The sequence below is a fragment of the Amborella trichopoda genome, chromosome 8, assembly GCF_054954075.1.
Source record: "Amborella trichopoda isolate Santa Cruz 75 chromosome 8, AtrichopodaSantaCruz75HAP2 v2.0, whole genome shotgun sequence".
NCBI lineage: Eukaryota > Viridiplantae > Streptophyta > Magnoliopsida > Amborellales > Amborellaceae > Amborella > Amborella trichopoda.
Window position 1 is genome coordinate 10,876,940 of NC_142343.1, and position 18,587 is coordinate 10,895,526.

Here is an 18,587-nt window from a genome sequence, read left to right on the forward strand (position 1 = left end):
TCTTCATCATCATAGCTTTTTCTCAATTAATTGAGATAGGATACACGAATCCCGATCCGCCATTCTGCTATGTTAAAGATCATACCCTCAGTGAGGCTACAAATTCCTATATCTTTCCGAACTACTTCCAATCACATCATTTTGGACCTACCCCTTGCTTTTTTAAGTCATTCCACTTGAACTAACTCGCACATCTTAACCAGTGTTGTACTTGGTCGGCGCCACACATAACCAGCCCACCTATATCTGCTCTCTCTCATCTTATCGCCTATTGGTGTTACATCTAAATTCTCCTGAATGGATTCATTTTGAATGAGACACATGAACATATTAAAAATAATAATAATAATAACTTCTAATATTGAAAAGAGTGCATCCTGGAATACATTATCTAAACCGTGAACTTTCAATATTTTCAAAGTGCTGATAAATCTACTTGATCTACATTATTTTTGAAGTTTTAAATTGTATAATAGAGATGAAAATAAATTTTTAGGCCACGATGAAAATTTTTGGTATTAAAACCACATATTTTACCACTATTTAAATACGTGCCTTACTTTGATTGTTTAGGCCTCAGACTTATATAAACCACACCAACATAAAATGGGTCAAGTACGGGTTGGTTGCTAATAATTGGACGTCATGAACTGTGGTTTGGTTTCTCAGGAAAACGGCAAACATGATGAATTACAAAATTATCCCCATTTAATAGCTGAAAACATGGACACAAGTGTCACTTGATACTAATCTCAATATTAACTCTTACACAACACATCCACATACTATTTTTTAAAAAAAGGTGAGGCGAGATTTTAAGTGCATTAAATATTTTTATAGCAAGATTTTAATGAGAAGGATCTATTTTTCATTGAATGATCACAAATGAAGTATTTAAGTTTATACAGTACCAAACACCAATGACATGTTCTTGACGTAAGAACCTACACAAAATATCATCAACATATTTTGCATGGTCAAAATAGTGTTTCTTGTGAACATATTTCCTTGAAATAATGCTCTGAAAGAGAAAAAAGTGTTCTCATCTTTTTGGGAAATGAAACTAGAATTCAAACCAAATTAAACTGCAGCCGCTTACATAATAAGAGTTGTGATAGTGGTGAAAAAAAAAAAGAGAAATTAAATTATAGCTTACCTTTCAAGAAATAGCATTACAACAAATGTTTACTTCAAAAATAACAAAATATAACACAATAATAACTGGAATACAGCGAAAAATATTTTTATAATGGAATAATCATCAACTGTAATGGCATTTCAACTGCCATAGGCAATGGCCATTGCATTTCATATAACATTTATTTGCTCTTTCAATTTCGGAAACTGCTACAAGAGCCATTACATAGAGCTGTTATATTGAAAGTGTGCATGTTACTGTCATATAACGTAACAGTCCTTGATTATTCTGCTTGTCATAACGGCAGTTATACCCACTATTTTCACATATCTATGAAACTTACACCATGCACTTATTCCATACGTAATACATAGAGGCAACAGTATACTTGCAAGTATAGTGGAATACTCAGATCAGTATGGCCCATCTGCACCATCAGCTGATGGGTACGGATGGTGCATGGGAGGTTTAAGTAGTGGAAATTATATACTACCAAGTATAGTATATTCCCCAATATGAAAACATTGTAGACAAGTGAAAAGCTACGATGGCACCTTAAATAATAAAAGGATATTTGAAGATAGTGATTTAGGAATCCAAATTTGTAGAACTCGATAAAAGAAAAAATTGGGCTAATTTCCTTTTCTTCTTAAGTTTCTTAAGTTCCTATATCATCATGTTCAGTGGCTTCGATTTCCCACAACCTCCAAACAAGTGTAATGACTTTATGGTACAATAAATCAACTACAAAGACAATCAGGCCCAGACATTAAAAAGGATGAAAGATGAAAAAAAACAGATTATGAGAGAAAATGAAGATGACTACATTCTTTTCTCATTTCTCATTTCAATCTGTGCATCACTTTCCATTTTCTGATCAAATAGCATGCCCGGATGGGGTAGACATATGTGGCTACATATATATATTTACACCCCAAGTTACCAAAACAAAGCACCAATTTACAGCGAATGCACAATACCAAGAATTTAGAAACAAGCATTCCACTAAAACTATAGAGGAAATACAACATCAAACATGCACAGGTTTCACAAATTCATACCGTGATAAGAACTACATTTTTCTCAAATTGTCCAATCTTGCTTGTAAATCGCTATCAATACCATTTTCTTCTCCTCCTGCTGTCTCAGCTTGTGCAACCTTGGTAGTTGATGCAGGAGCACTCACAGTAGCTGACGGCGCCTTAAGAAGCTGCACAAAGCAAATCACATGATATTTATGGAGAGAAAAATTGAAGCCCCACTGGATCATAGTGGAAAGCGCAATAAAAAATATCCTTTTGGCAAGAATAATAGGCAAATGCTAACTACTTAATCAAGTTTCATTAAAACTCGTAAAGCAGGAAGAATTCAAGAACGGTAAGAGTATTAACTCCTGGTATTTCCAGGGGATATCTCAGTTGATGCAGCCATTAATTCACATGAAGAAGATAACTCAATTTTGGAGGGAGCAAAGTGACAATCTGACATGCATCCCTTATAGAGGGAAACCAATCAAGCCACTCACTCACATTCTAGCTTTTTGAGTTACATATAACATGCTATTTTAAGAGCACCCAACCCTCATTCCCTCCCTTTCAGTATGGGAAGAACAGATTTAGCAAAGGAAGCAAGCCAATTGACCACATGAAAAGGACAAGGTTGGCAGGACTAAAGAAAGCTTTTTCAATCTAAAGCTCAGGGTACTATTCTCATGTTTCCAATGTTTCACATTTCCTGAGTACCAAACAATAATCAATTCGTACTTACTGACATTGGTGCAATTATCACTCCCAACCACACACGCGGCCCACCACAACCCCAAGAAAGGAAAAAGAAAATGGGGATAGAGGAAAGCATGAAAGAAAATAAATAGAAAGGGGTAAAATGTGTACCTGTGAGTCAATATCAATTCCAATCTCATCAAGAACCTGGTTGACAAGTTCTTCAGTTTCTTCTTCCTCTTCATCTCCTTCCAAGGCGTCATCAATGGCATCACCCATTACCTCTGTTACCATCTCCATCTTTTCATTCTGCCTCTCAAACTCTTGCATTATCTTCTGCAGGGCAGGCAGGTTCATCTGCCTGTTCATCTGTCCCATTGCCTTAGTAACACCTTTCATGGCCTCCCCCATTGCTTGTGTGGACTTAAGTGTCTGTGAGGATAAATTAGTTTAGTTAGTCACAGATGAATCATATCACAACATAAGACTTTTGTCAGTTTAGTTGTTCTCCTTCATTGGCAAAACTCTGCAAGTTTGTGTAACAGCTTAACCACATTTCACTTCAAACTCCATAAGACTCAAACCATTAGTATTATCTCCATAGAATCATAGATCATAATATCAAACATTCAAACATAAAGGATGGGGATTTATAATGTGAGTGCAATATTCAGAAATGAGCAAACAACCGGGATGAAAGAGATGTGAGAATGTATGCCGCTAAACTTCATATATTAGAACATTATAACAAGAGATTATTTATAAAATAAGTGTAAATCTGGTTAAATGATTGTCTAGAAGGAAAGCATCACCCATCTAGGAGCATAAGATGAGGCACCAGCACACAGAAATTAATGTGTACGTACTACAGCTTTCCTTACTGAACAAAAATCAACAAAGCAGTGATCCTGGTATTAGATAGGGTCTCTAGGACTGTCTTTTCTTTGTGAAGGGTTCCTTGGACCATCTCATACAAATACCCTTAGATGCACACCTCAGAGCAGAACATTGCATGAAATAAATAATAAAATAATTACTATCCTTCCAAAGTCAGTTGATAATCACCACTCAAAAAAGGGACGGGAGGCTGTCACGTAGTCGTAGGTGTTTTATCCATTTAATTTGTGCAACAATGTTACAAGTTCCACTAGTTCTGGTTTGAGACTTTCCTTCGTCACAAAATGCAGAAATAAATACACGACAAGAAAATAAAGAATACTCAGAAAATTACAAATGAAGTTTCACTCTAACACATCAAAACTGTCCATCCAAATACAGAACCATACATATTCCCTACACCATAGTCTTAAACCTTAAGGTGCTGTTTTCGGGATCAACTTCCCCCTCTTAAAAATTTGAATCATTCAATATGCTAAAATAGAAAAGAAAATACCTCATGGGGATCTTTTTTAACCTATTCTAAAGCATGGGCACAGAGCAGCATTTGCAATTCCCACACCGCTGCAAAAGTTGCTGGCAAACATTGGTGCGTTCACTACCAACACCATTAAAAACTAAATGGTACAACTAATACATGTTGAACTCTTCCTAAGTAAACCTAAATATCTTGTTTATATCAATGTCGGAAAATGCAGCTCAAGAGTCGAACTCGGATTCTGGCCTGTGCAAGCTACTCGAGCGAGCCCAAGTCGATTCAATTGAGTCAACCATAAGTCACCCAAGAAGCCCAAATATTTGGGAAAGTATATGAAAATTCAGGAAAAATAAAAAATTCATAAAAAGTGAATAAAACATGGGCAATTGATTTTATGGAAATTTACATATAAATCCCGTTTTATGTGGATATTTAAAAATAGTCCCATGTATATCATATTTTACAATCAAGTCCTATTTCTGAGAACATAAAGTGTATTTTAATTCTATCACTTCTTCTAAGTATTTTAATTCTATCACTTCTTCTAATAGGATAAATTACAATTCACAACCCTTCAAAATACAAAGGTTAATACTAGGAGTTGTGAGGGGTGGATTTACTAATTACGTGTTTTTTGGTTTTAAAAAGTTACTTTTTGTGGTATCATGTTCATCAAGTAGGGGCGTTTGTGTAAATATCCCTAAAAAAGCAAGGGGTCCTTCTAGCTATCTTCATAAAGGGTAAAGTTGATATTTTTACAAAAAAGATAAAAGGTATTTTACAAATAAAGTTCCATGATACTAACCTTCAAAATACTATTCTATTCTTGAAAATTTTCAAAATTATCCTTACTTAATGGTTAAGTTACTTATTAAAATAAGGAAAATTGTTTCATGTGGGCTGGACCTCATGACTACATATGCAGTTCAAAAAGTATAAAGCATCCATCTTAAAGATGGATGCAAGTAGGTGTTCCATCTAAAAACAATGGAAACTATTAGTCCAAATGTTTTCTTACTAGAATTATTATTTCTAGTTTTTAAAATTTACTTTTTTTTTTTTATCTTCATGATCTCCATGTTAGAGATTACATGTCCTTAAAAATTAAGTCCAAAATCCATCTCAAAAATATATTTATTAATAAACCTGCATTTCTACATATGCGGTCTTGGCTGCATAGAAAACGAGTCCTTAAAATAAATTTTAAACAAAAAGTAACAATTTTTTTGATAAATACACCCATTACAACTCATTTTAACATTACCCTTTGTAGTTTGAGGGGTTGTTAACTCTAGACAAACCATTTTCTAATGTATCAAATTAAGCTCAAAATTCGGTATGTCCATACTTCTCCCCATTATGCACTTATAAAAAACTATTAAAACTAATTTAAAATAAATAAAATCACCAAACTACTCATAAATATAGTTTGGTAATTTTATTCATTTTAAATTATTTTTTAATGCTTTTTATTGATGTGATGGTGAAAAATATGCACATGCCAAATTTGAGCTTAATCTGACGTATGGCAAAAGAAATAAAATTAAATTACACTTCATAATCTCAAAAAATGGGCCTTCATTGTAAAATATAAAATACATGAGACTATTTTTAAATATAAAATATAATACAGGATTTATATGTTCCCTTGATTTTATGACTGTAAAAAAATAAAACATATATAAATTAATTATATTTTTTGCATTTGTTGTGGGAAACAAGCCTTATGATTGAATTTAAGTGTGGCTCTAATAGGTGATAAGATGAGAGAAACTAGACTTAGGCAGGCTAGCCATGTGCAGTGCAAACCCCAACAACTGTTAGGAGGTGCGAGTTGGTTCAAGTGGAAGGCCCAAAAAAGGCAAGGGGTACACCGAAAAGGACATGGTTGAGAGTAGTGAGAAAAGACATGGTAATTTATTGCCTCACTTATGGTATGTCCCTTGATAGAGCATAATAGAGGACCAAGATTCCTGTAGCCCACACTAAATAGTTGGGAAATGATGATGATGATGATAAAGCATTATGATTGAATAAAGAACCCAAAGAGGTAAAAGGCGCAAATCTCACTTAAGGATGACCAGCCATTGCAAAGAAGTGGAAACTTTTCGATTCAAGCAAAACCGTGTCAAAATTTTCCCCTCTCAAGTCCAAAAAAATATGATAATTGTTTCTCAAATCTGATCTATCTAGTTGAAAGATCATGTAAAAACAAGTTTGGGGCCTACATTTGAGCTCAATATGGAGCAGCATTCATGAGAAATGGAGAAAATATTCTGGTTATTTTTAATCCCCCCACCATCCCAACACACACACCCACACACAAAAAGAAGAAGAAAATTACAAACATACAACCTGAGTTGTGGGAGTTATAGGCTTGGCAGGGCAACTGGGGATAGTCTTAGTCGACTTGACTGAGTCGGCAAACACTGACTTATGTTGATTTAGTACTTCAACTAGCAAGGAAGTGTACTTGCTTGTGCTTTTATGTTTTGAGTGGAAAACCTCCTAAGAACAGTACCAGTGTTTCAAAAAGTGCTAGGCAGCACCCAGGTGATCAGGGGGTCCAGCCCGCTCAGCGCCCAGAACCTGGGCGGCCCGCTAAAAAAATATTTTGTTTGGGTTTTCTCTCTCTAAAATAGCATCTAATGGGTTTTAGGTTTCAAATGAACCTAAAACCCACAATTTTGCCCATTTAGTATTAAAAAAAGACCCAAAAATACCCTCAAGGAGCCGCATTTCTGCCCCTGGGTGGGGCGTAGGCCCTGGGCGGCTGCATAAGTAGGTTCAGGCGAGCGCCCGGGCGCTGGGCGGCCGCCTAAGTAGGTTCAGGCGGCCGCCCAAGCACTGGGCGATCTGCTTTTTGAAGCAGTGAACAGTACTTTCTCAAAGACTGGAAAACCAAAATACGAGGGAATCATCATATATTTCTCACATATTGAAAAATTCCTCCTTTGCAAGTTTCCAGGATGCATATGGTTTATTAGAAGAGTGGTCAAGCAATCCAGGTATATTATCATAATGATGTTTGTCAAGACTGTTGAAAATGAATTGTATTATAGAAAGTTAGTATTTAATCATGGTCAATGCTAAAGACTTTAGGAATAAGAGAAAAGACCTCTACATGGTCTTATTGATCTAGAGAAAACATTCGACATGCTACCAAGAGAGTTAATTTGGTAGGTGCTGGAAAAAAAAAAAAATTTGGAGTCTCTAAGGGATATGTTGATATGGTATGGGATATGTATGAGAGAGCGCTAACTAGTATAAGGATAAGACAAGTGAGCCTTCCGTCACAATAGGTCTACATCAATCAAGGGTCAACCATCGATCAGGGGTCAACATTGATCCCATATCTCTTTCCATTGGTTATGGACGAGTCAACTAGGCATCTACAGGATGAGATACCACGGTGTATGTTGTTCGCAGATGACATAGCTTCGATTCATGAGACTAGAGATGGCGTCAACGCAAAGTTAGAACTTTAGAGGGATGATCGATAATCAATAGGTTCTAAAATAAGCCAAACTAAGACAGAATATATGAAATGCAAGTTTAGTAATAATATGAGTAGAATTCGTTAAGATTGATAGCCAAGAAATATTTAAGAAAAATTATTTTCGATATCTTAGGTCGGTAATCCATGAGAATGGAGAGATTAAGGAAGATATTGCGCATAGAATTAGAGTTGGGTGGACGAAGTGAAGATGTGCTTCTAGACTTTTATGTGATCACCGCATACCAATAAAACTAAAGACGAAGTTATACAGGATGGTTGTTAGACCAGCCATGCTTTATGGAGCATTTATTAGCACCAATACAAAACGTTAACTGAAACGGAAATCAGATATTGCAATTACAGAGTCTATGTTTACTAAGAACCCTTTACGAACTATAATGGTAGAACAAAAATTTCTTAGAATGTTAGATTTACTAACCTGAATCCTCAGAGATACACCTTGGAGTTGGGATTTAAGAGCATAAAACTTTGTTATTTGATGTCGTGTCCGGATAAGGTCTTTTGCCATTACTTTCACCGCACCCTAGACAAGAAATACCAAAAAAATACTCCTTTGATCATTTAGAATAGACCCAAAAAAAAGGAAAAAGAAAAAACAGTAGCTACAACAGCAGCAATCTTTCTAATGCTTGTTCAATAAAAATATTTATAATAATAATTGACCAGTTATTTGATGTCGTGTTCAGATAAGGTCCTTTGCCATTACTTTCACCGTACCCTAGACAAGAAATACCCAAAAAAATTCCCTTTCGATCATTTAGAATAGACTCCAAAAAAAAGAAAAAAAGAAAAAACAATAGCTACAACAGCAGCAATCTTTCCGATGCTTGTTTAATAAAAATATTTATAATAATAATTGACCATCAAACTCAACTTGACCGGAAAGCACCTGAGTGGAACAACTCAAAGACCTCAAGCTTCACAACTCAAAGCACAAAACTTGGCTGATTTCAAACCATCTCAGTCAAGGTTTTTGATAAATAAGTTAATTGGACAGACCAATAAGTTCAATTTTTCTAGTTTCAAATTTTCAGCAATTCAAAAGCCTCCAAAAAATGCCTCAATTCAAATTATATTTCCCCATGGATGTCTCTTTTCCCATCCCAAGCTTTTACCTTGTCACTAGATTTTTTTTATTTTCCACATTTATCAATTGTATCTAAAAATTTAATAGAATGAAAATGAATGGTTTTGGAGTAAACCACCAAGATTGCATGTTCAAATTTGTTTTAAAAGAAAATGAGTCCCAAGTTGAATTTAAACAAAGGAAGAAATAGAAATCTCATAACAATTTTAAAAACCGAAAGAGAAAAATGGAAAATTTTCACCAATATCTGAAATTCAAACCAAAACACAGCCAAGATTCAAAAACAAGACTCCGACCAAAAGACAGTTAGGCAAGGTTCAAAAACAAGATTCCAACTTTGGACTTGGTGGGTCCAATGTAGGATATGTCCATGTAGAATCGGCCGAGTTTGTCAGAGACTCAGCCACTTCTGTAAAAGTTCTAGTATTAACATATAGGAACCGGCTGAGATTTTCCAGTTTACCTTGCTGAGTCCGAGAAACTCGGACAGATCCGAGTGGATTCTTTCTACAACACCGACTAATAACAAAGGGAATAGTCAGAATTATGGAAGATTGACCATATTTCAGACAAAATGGATTTAAACTTAAGACATTTAAACGACCAGCAGATAAAAATCATTCAACAAATATTGCCCATCTTGGGGCAAATTCAACTCATCTTTATTTTAAACTCTTTTAATAAAATTGCCAGAATGAACATAAAAATTTTGCCCTAAATCAGGAAAAGAAATTTGCTTCACCAAATTTAGCCAAAATCAGGAAATTAAACAGAAACAATCAGCTAGGAACTTGTCCTAAATGGCAATTTTATTTCATCGGATAAAATGGTAACCTTAAAAAAATCAGGATGCTTTGAAAATTAGATCCCCAATTTATTGATCACAAAAAGGAAGGAAACATGAAAAAACGCATCAGCGTCAGACATGAGCAAATACTGTAACCTTCCTTGGAGAATTAATATCATGTTTCGTCGTTTTAGAGAGTGTGTATGTGTGCCTGTGAGTGAGAAAGCGAGAGATTATTGCAATAGGCGACAACATCGATTCCTGTATGGCATGATTTCTCTAGAAAACAATCAACCTTGATCAAACAAGGAAAGAATTGATACTACCTACCATCTGACCCTGTTTTGCTGTTTTCTTGATTTCCATAATAAGCTTCTTTTCCTGTGCTTGTAAACCCTGTCTTTCTCTCTCTATCTCTCGAATAGATTTATCTAACATCCGTTTGTTCTCCCGCAGAAGTTCTTTGAGGAAAAAAAAAACACCAATAAATTCATTTAAACAATCGGGCAATTATAGCAACAACGACCAAAAGAAATTAAGTTAAAATAAAATCTGCTAAATGCATCAGCTAATTCATCAATCTATTTGAAAAAGGAAACCAACAGTCTAAGAATAATCGCCACAGTACACATGTTCAAAAGAGAATTTAATCAATCTATATGAAGAAGCAACCACCAAGTCTAAGAATTATCGCCACAGTTCACATGTTCAAAAGAGAATTTACAGGAAATTGGGTTAAAAGGATTAAAACAAGGCCATACATAATTCAAAAGAAGAAACAAAAGAAATTACGAAAACTTGGATATTAAATTTGTGGTCAGAACGCATACCTGCAGGGGTCTTTCGCTTTCCAAACAGAAAACTCATCGCTGATTTACGGATCCTGAAGAAGAAACCTGCGTTATACTCTCTCTGAGAAGGTGGAAAGTATGAGAGGAGATCGAGAAAAAAGAGAAATTGTTGAAGAGAGAATAAGGCCCGCTTACGATAAAGAAAGAGAAGATTCAGAGGAAAATAGAAAAATGCCTTCTACAAATTAGGGAAATAGAGATAAAATCGAGAAGCAAACAAGAAGAAAGGACTGCAAATTAGGGATTTTGAGACAAGGGACACAGAGATTCGATTCTTCGAACGAGTAGAAGATGAAACAACTGTACTTATAATTTGCGATTGGTTTAACCAAATTTTACGAAATTGCCACTGCTGTATTTTACAAGCATTTATTATTATTGGGCAAGCTTCGTGTACATAAAACTTTGAGTCCTTTTAATAATTTGAATAGAGCTGAAGCTCTAAACAATCAAATTAACGCCCACCTTTGTCGAAAATTGTGGTTTTAGTTCTGAAAATATTTGTGATAGGTTTAAAAGTATATTTTTATCTTTAATTATAAAATTTAAAGTTTTAAAAATGGTATAAATTGAGTCGATCTATAAAAACTTAAAAATATTAAAAATTGACCGTCCAAAATTGCTTTACAAGATGCATTATTTTCAAAACTTGAAATCCATTTTCTTTTCTTATGTTTATGCATCTTGATGTCGAGATGAGCAACTTGAAAATATTTGAGTATCAAAACAGCCTGTTCTATTAAAATTTTTAAAGTGAGCTCTAATTTAATAAATATTATTTTATTTACTTATTTAAATAGATGGTAACAACAAAAATAAGAGACTTTTAATAATTGGGATAGCAGATTGTTTTAAGAGAGAGAGAGGAATTTTAGAAAACACTTGTGATGTAGGATTCGCAATCTTTTTGCATTTCAGATTGAGTAAGGAAGGGCGGATTCACTGTCTTTTTGCACCTTTGGATTGAGTAAGGAAGGGAGGATTCGCGATCAACTAGTTGGGAAGGCGTACTCGCTCTCAATGTCATTTTGTACCATCGGATTGAGTAAGGAAGGGCGGAAGAAGTAATAAGCAGTGGAGCTATAAGTTAGAGTTTCTAGTATGGGCTTAGTCTTAGTCTTAGTCTATTTAAAAAAAAATTCGGAGGAAAACAAATTAAAAAATAATTAATTCAAAATTCACTCTTATATTTATTTTTTCGCTATTATCCATGGGTCCATTTCTAGGTTTTTGAATGTAAGGGTAGTTCAGTAATAAATATAAAATTAAAGGGCATACTAATAATTTTTATTGTCTACGCGTTAGGGCTCACTAACGCGTGTTTGCAACTTTACACGCTCGCTTTTCGCCTGCATTTCCTGCGTCTCTCTCACACTAGTCACTACACGCTTTTGAGCGCGATTCCACTCCACGGTCTCACTCTTGTATCCGGTCCGGTCATTCGATTCTTTCGCGTGCCCAGATAGTTTGATCCCGAGGGAGCATGCTGCACATCCACTCCTTCCTTGGATCTAAAATTTTGAAATCCATCGAGAGTAGCTAGATGACAATTTTAAAATTTTATTTAGATTTTAATCCTTCTTGACACCTTGATCTCATTCTCCAAATATTTAATTTTGAAATTTTTTTTTTTTAAATACCTTCTTCTCATTCTAAATTCAATTTTAGAACCTAAGTTATGTGCGTGAAGTGTCTTGTGATGAAAATGTAGACGATGTTTATTGGGCCTGTTTGGGTATATGGATTGGACTCTCTGGTATGCTTTGTTTGGGTAATATATTCACGCATGGATAGTTGAATCCCATAGAGTTGCCAATTCATGTTTTCGGGCCAAAAACTTGAAGAATGCTATTTTGGGGCTATCCACGGTTTTTTGGATCGGCCTATGCCCGTTGGACCTGAAAATTTACAATTCATTCAAATTAATTTGGAGCATTGATGTCCGCAAATCACAAAGACATCTTACTTAAATATTATATTTACATATAATATATATTTATAAATATATAAATATGTAATATATATACCATAATATAATATGCACTATAATGTATTTTACATTTATTTTATTAATGTATAATATAATATATATGTTATATAATATAATATAATATAAAATATAATATTTTATTTTATTATATAACATATAGTATATAAATATCATATAATATATATTAATTATATAACATATAGCAATATATAAATATCTATATATTAAGTATATAATATATAGCAATATATAAATATCATAATTATATAATACAATTACATTAATAAAATAAATATTATGTATATAATTTATAATATTATATATGTTCTCTATGTATATTATATATATAATAATAATAAAATTGCATTAATAAAATAAATATAAATATATAATACATATAGTAAAATATAATATAAGACAAAGTATATTATATATAATATATACTATTATATATTTATTTATATTATACTATTATACTATATTGCATACATTCTATAATATTATATATGTATATATTTATATGATATGTATAATATATTTATGTATTATACTATAATCTTATATATGTAGAAATACAAGCCTCTTAATAAATTTATTTTTCATATAGATTTTAAGACTTAATTTTAAGGATATGTAATCTCTAATATGGAGATCATGAATATGGAAAATTAAATAAATTTTAAAAACTAAAAATAACAATTCTAGTAAGAAAACATTTGGATCATTAGTTTCCATTGTTTTTAGATGGAACATCTACTTGTATCCATCTTTAAGGTGGATGTGTTATACGTCATTTTTGACGTACTTGTATCCCCGGGGAGAATAAGGAGAGAGCCGGTAGTAACTTGATCTCGCTAGTGCCCAAGACGTCGCCAGAGCACGGGAACACTGTAACAATAAGCCTAAAATTAGGCGACCTTTGAAGAAGTATCATAATGACCTCAAATTACATTAAAGAGTATTTTTGGATACCTTAAGGACACCGGTAAAGTTTTATTGCGTTATGACATGTTTTGATATGATTAGGACGAAACTTGGTTTTCAAATCCAGTTCTTTTCATGCTGAAAATAGACCCTATAACTCTAATCCCATTTTCTAGGTCTTAAAACAATATCAGACCAATGCCATTAGATCCGGAACGTTGAAAAACCCTAAGGTACCAAATTTTGGCTCAATCAGACCATCAGGGACCATTCTGGGCGTAACTTCTAATGGGTTTTACACTATTGCGTGTAGCCTTGGCGAACTGTGTTTTTTTATTTTCGAGATGATTTTCAAATGCTCATAACTTGCTTGTTTTGAATCCAATTAAGGTTAAATTCGGACACGAATTAGATCTCGACGACCCGATCGTTTTAACGTATTGTATGCGTCATGATATGGCTGGAAACGAGATAATTTCTAGAGAAAAGATGAGCTCAAAACATGAAAATTTAGATTTTATAAAGAAGGACATTCACTTCTGTGAAAGGTCGTAACTCGAAATCCCAGTGTCGGATCATCTCAAATATGGATTCGTTGTGATCGTGCTGCGAGGAGCTACAGTTTGATATAACTTTTAGGCATGATTGGAGACCGGACGATACGAATTTTAAGGTAAAAAATGTCATACATTTCTGGTCGCTGGAATCCGATTTTCCAACGACTTCCCAAAATTGGAACATGCTCTAAGGGAGATAAAAATGGATGAATTTTATTGCAAATGATCGTGATAGTATCCTATTCAATTTGTTATCAAAATGAGGGCTTGGAACATCAACAATCGTGCTAGATTGGTGGTCAAAGAATCCCAAAGTTTATGGACTTGGTCGATTTTTGGGTTTTTCCTTAAAAATATGTTTCAAGATAATCAAATGGTATCAAAACGTGTGCAATAGTTCAAACATAGATTCTACGAGGATTGATCGCCCGAATTACTATTATAAGCATTCGAAAAAAAACTCCCAAGGCTTAGCAATGACAAGAGGCTCCTTATGAAGGGTTGGTTTTGTCATTTGTTGAAAAGTGCCTAGGGGTATTTGGGTCATTTGGTCAAAAAATGGGATTAACATTTTAATTCATTAAATGTATAGTTTTTGACAATTTTGGGTGTTTTTTTACAGTGGTTGCTCTATAAAAGGGAACCCAAGTCATTTGTAATACAACTGGGTCGTTTGTAATAAAATTCTTGAATACTCAAGCATTTTAGAGTGAGATTCTTGAGTTCTTAGCTTCTTGTTTTCACTTTGCTTTCAAGTTCAAGACCAAGTGGAGAGGAGAGAGAAACATTTCTTAGAGAGAAAATACCCTAGACTACACTTTCTAGAACCTCAAAGTTCTAACTCTTTTAAGATTCCCAACTCCCAATCCCATAAAACCTAGAACTCTTAGCTTTCATATACCTTAGAACCCTTAGCTTCCAATCGTACTCCATACACCCCACACCCTACCTTAATTAGCCTACACCCTACCCTACACCATACACCATAGTATTCCATACACCATATCATCATACACTTTAGTTATCTTATACCTTACCCAATCCCATACACCCTAATTTCTATATACCATACATCAACACAATCCACCTAAGCTAGACACTTAAGCCCCTAAATCCTAATCTTCTTAAACCCCTTTCTCTCTCATATGCACACAAAGGGATCGATGAAGGTGTACCTAGGCTCAAGTCCATTCTTGGTCCACTCTCCCTCCTCTTATTTCTTTCTTCTCTTTCTCTCTCTTCTTTCTTCCTTCTCTTTTTTTTCTTTTTCTCCCTCTTATTCTTTCTTCTCTCTTCTTCTTTTTTCCTTCTCTTCTTTTTTTTTCTCTCTCTCTCTCCTTGCTTGGACCAGGGCAAGTCCGAGCCTTCACCTTCTCTCTCTCTCTCTCTCTCTTTCCCTCTCTCTCTCACACTCAAACACCAAGACCCATACCTAGGGCGGGCCCGGCTATCCTTTCTCTCTCTCTCTCTCCCTCTATTTCTTTCTTACACCCTCTCATCTCCCCTATCCACCCTACCTTCTCATCTCCCCTATCCGCCTTACCCTCTCATCTTCCCTATCCACCCTATCCTTTGATCTCCTCTATTTACCCTATCCTCTCATCTCTCCTATTCGCCCTACCCTCTCATCTTGCTCTGATCTCCCCTATCCATCCTACCCTTTCATCTCCCCTATCCGCCCTACCCTCTCATCTTCCCTATCCACCCTATCCTCTCATCTCCCCTATCCGCTCCACTCTTTCATCTCCCCTAGCGCCCTATCCTCTCATCTCCTTTATCCGCCCTATCCTCTCATCTCCCCTATCTACCCTACCCTCTCATTTCCCTATATGCCCTATCCTCTCATCTCTCCTATCCGCTCTACCCTCTCATCTCTCATATCCGCTCTACCCTCACACACACATATCCACCCTACCCTCATACACCTTATTTTCTACCATATCCGTCCTACCTTCACATACTCCCCTATCTGCTCCACCCTCACACACCCCTATATACCCTACTCTCATACTCCCCTATCTGTCCCAAGCTCTATACACTACCCTATCTCCCCCGCATTCTCGTACTAGCCTCATCTGTTATTCATTCTCTCACCTACTCTATCATCTCATCTCTCCTTTAGAGTATGGACCTGTACCATAGGTGGGTCCATCATTCTTTGGCCTCATTCATCTCTTTTTCTCTCACCTTAAACACACTCTCTCTCTAAATCGTACTTCAACTTTCCATTTATTTTACTTTGGTTTCATTTCATCGCTCCTTTATCTTTCTCTTTACTTGTTATTTCTTTTACTGCTTGAGCACTTGATTCGGGGTCGTCCTAAGATAGTGCTCAAGGGTTTTAAGTATCAAATTGCTAATCTAACCATCAGCTCGTACAATGAAGCCGGGTTATAAGAGACATTGATTCTCTTACACTTGGTCACTCGGGTTGGAGTTATCTTGAGTTAGCTTCTTTTAAAGTTACCCTTCCATTACTATAACCATCAAGTCACACAATGTTTGAATTGTGAGAGACTTACATCTCTCTCTCTTCTCTTTCTCTTTCATTTTCTTCTCTCCCTTGATCACATTTAGGAGGCTTTTTGGTTTAAGGACATAGTTATAGATTCAGTCCTGTAACTTCACTTTTCAAATCCTCCAGGTACCAAGGCTTGTGCTTGGTACTTTTCCTTGTCTCCGGTAATACCTATTAGGAGAGATTACGCTGGGAGGCTGCTCAATGTTCTTTGGTCATCCTTTGGTTTCTTTTACTTCTTTTTTGTCTTCTTCTCATCTCTAAACCAATTTCTTATCGGTCTCCTTTTATTCTTGTCTTACCATTCTACCCCAAAACTAGAGCCATTTACCCATAAGAAGCACATCAAAGAGGAGTACATTATATTTGGATTTGAGGTGAGGTACTGAATTTAGATAGGGGGACGAATTCAAACTGTACTGCTGGACAGCCAGAGGGCTTTCGTTCATTAATCTAAGAGGGCACTAGCCCGGGCTAATCCCTCGAACTCAAATCGCGGTGAGGTAGGTGCTCGAGTCCTTCTCTTCATCATTTTAAAATCCTCTCATAGTTGGACATACCTATCTGCACGTGACACACGAGTCGAACACGCGCTCGTGAGGTCAGCGGTTGTTCGAGAGGGGGTCAATCAACCCGGGTCTCCCAGGGAGCCCGAGCGAGGTAGATCCAGGCCCTACCAAGATGCTTTACACTTTTTCGGCCCATGTGTAGTCATGCGGTCCAGCCCGCATGAAACAAATTTCCTTATATTGTACTATAATATAAGATAATATATTATTTATATAAAATATTATTTATATATTCTATGATTAATGATCTTGCGAGACCCTCCCACACCCATGTGTGTAGGACTCTAAAGGATCACCATTAAATTTGGCACAGATCTCTAGAAAAGTTATCACATGGGTGTGGGACTTGACTTTTCTAGAGATCTGCATCAAATTTAATGGTGATCCTTTGAGGTCCTACAGACATGGGTGTGGGAAGGTCTCACAAGGTTATTTCCCATATTATATATTATATATTAATTACTATTGTAATATAATTTATATGTAAATAAAATATTATAATAATATATGAAAAATTGTTTCATGCGAGCAGAACCGCATTTCTAAATATGTGGTCCAAAAGAGTAAAGCATCCATCTTAAAGATGGATGCAAGTACGTGGTCCATCTACAAACCATGAAAACTAACAGTCCTAATGTTTTCTTAATGAAATTAGTATTTCTAATTTTTAAAATTTATTTATATTTACGATCTCCATGTTAGAGATTACAACATGTCCTTAAAAATTAAGCAAACAAATCCATCTCAAAAATAGATTTTTAAGAAGCGCCGCATTTCTACATGTGTGGGCATGGCCCACATGCTAACTACGTCCATAATATATTATATTGTAAATAGTGAATAATGAATGGTGAATAGTGGGTCCGCATGTGAAAACAAATGCACAGGGAATGTTTTTCCACCTCAATAGGTGTGGTTTATTTTACAATGAATTAGACAATTTTAGGGGTAAAAGCTTTTACCATGGTGTATTTTATTTGCATATGTATGTAAACATTAACCAGGGAATATTTTATGCACAAATCTAACCTATCCTAATAGAATATTTAGAATGTGAGATATCTATACATAAAGATACAATATAAAGGAATAAGAAAAAAAGAAGGATTTCATCTTAGTTAAAAAATAATAATGAAGTTTGGAATCAATGGGAGAAGTTAATCAGTATAAAATTAAATATAGGATAATAATATAAAAACTGCAATTGAATACCTATGAATTTATATATTCTAGGTAATCCAAACAGTGGACATGTTTCTTATCAGATGCTATCTAAACAGCAGACACCCCAATCCCAGGGACAGACCAATTCCAGGATAACCCAATTCTAGAAGAAGCTTATTCCCAGGACATGCTTCTCCCGGTATCCAAATGGGCCCTTACTGTGCCGATATTTTGTCATTCCATATGTATTTTTCTTTCCAAAGTCCATAATATGTTTCAAGGCCCAAATCAAAAGTGTTCAAACCTATATACTGATTTGATGTAAACCATAACAGGGATTGAATGTCCCTGAAACTCCGCGTAAACCTAATTCATATGTAAAAAGA

General features: G+C 35.1%; 1 protein-coding gene across 1 annotated transcript; it reads right to left on the reverse strand.

The window, feature by feature from the left end:
* Positions 1 to 1,941: 1,941 nt before the first annotated feature.
* On the reverse strand, positions 1,942 to 10,757 carry VPS2.1 (SNF7 family protein). Its single transcript, XM_011625770.3, has 6 exons — positions 10,615 to 10,757; positions 10,459 to 10,511; positions 9,959 to 10,089; positions 8,173 to 8,277; positions 3,031 to 3,291; positions 1,942 to 2,348 (listed from the first exon to the last, which is right to left on the reverse strand). The coding sequence occupies exons 2-6, from the start codon at positions 10,493 to 10,495 to the stop codon at positions 2,211 to 2,213; spliced, it is 672 nt and encodes a 223-aa protein (XP_011624072.1). The 5' UTR covers positions 10,496 to 10,511; positions 10,615 to 10,757; the 3' UTR covers positions 1,942 to 2,210.
* Positions 10,758 to 18,587: the final 7,830 nt, after the last annotated feature.

Excerpts from the sequence above, each read along its gene's own strand:
- VPS2.1 (XM_011625770.3), bottom strand. The coding sequence starts at position 10,495 with ATGAGTTTTCTGTTTGGAAAGCGAAAGACCCCTGCAG. Across the intron at positions 8,278-9,958 it reads CAGCAAAACAGGGTCAGATG|GGTGCGGTGAAAGTAATGGC; the intron begins GTAGGTAGTATC and ends TTTCTTGTCTAG. Across the intron at positions 2,349-3,030 it reads GAATTGATATTGACTCACAG|CTTCTTAAGGCGCCGTCAGC; the intron begins GTACACATTTTA and ends TGCTTTGTGCAG.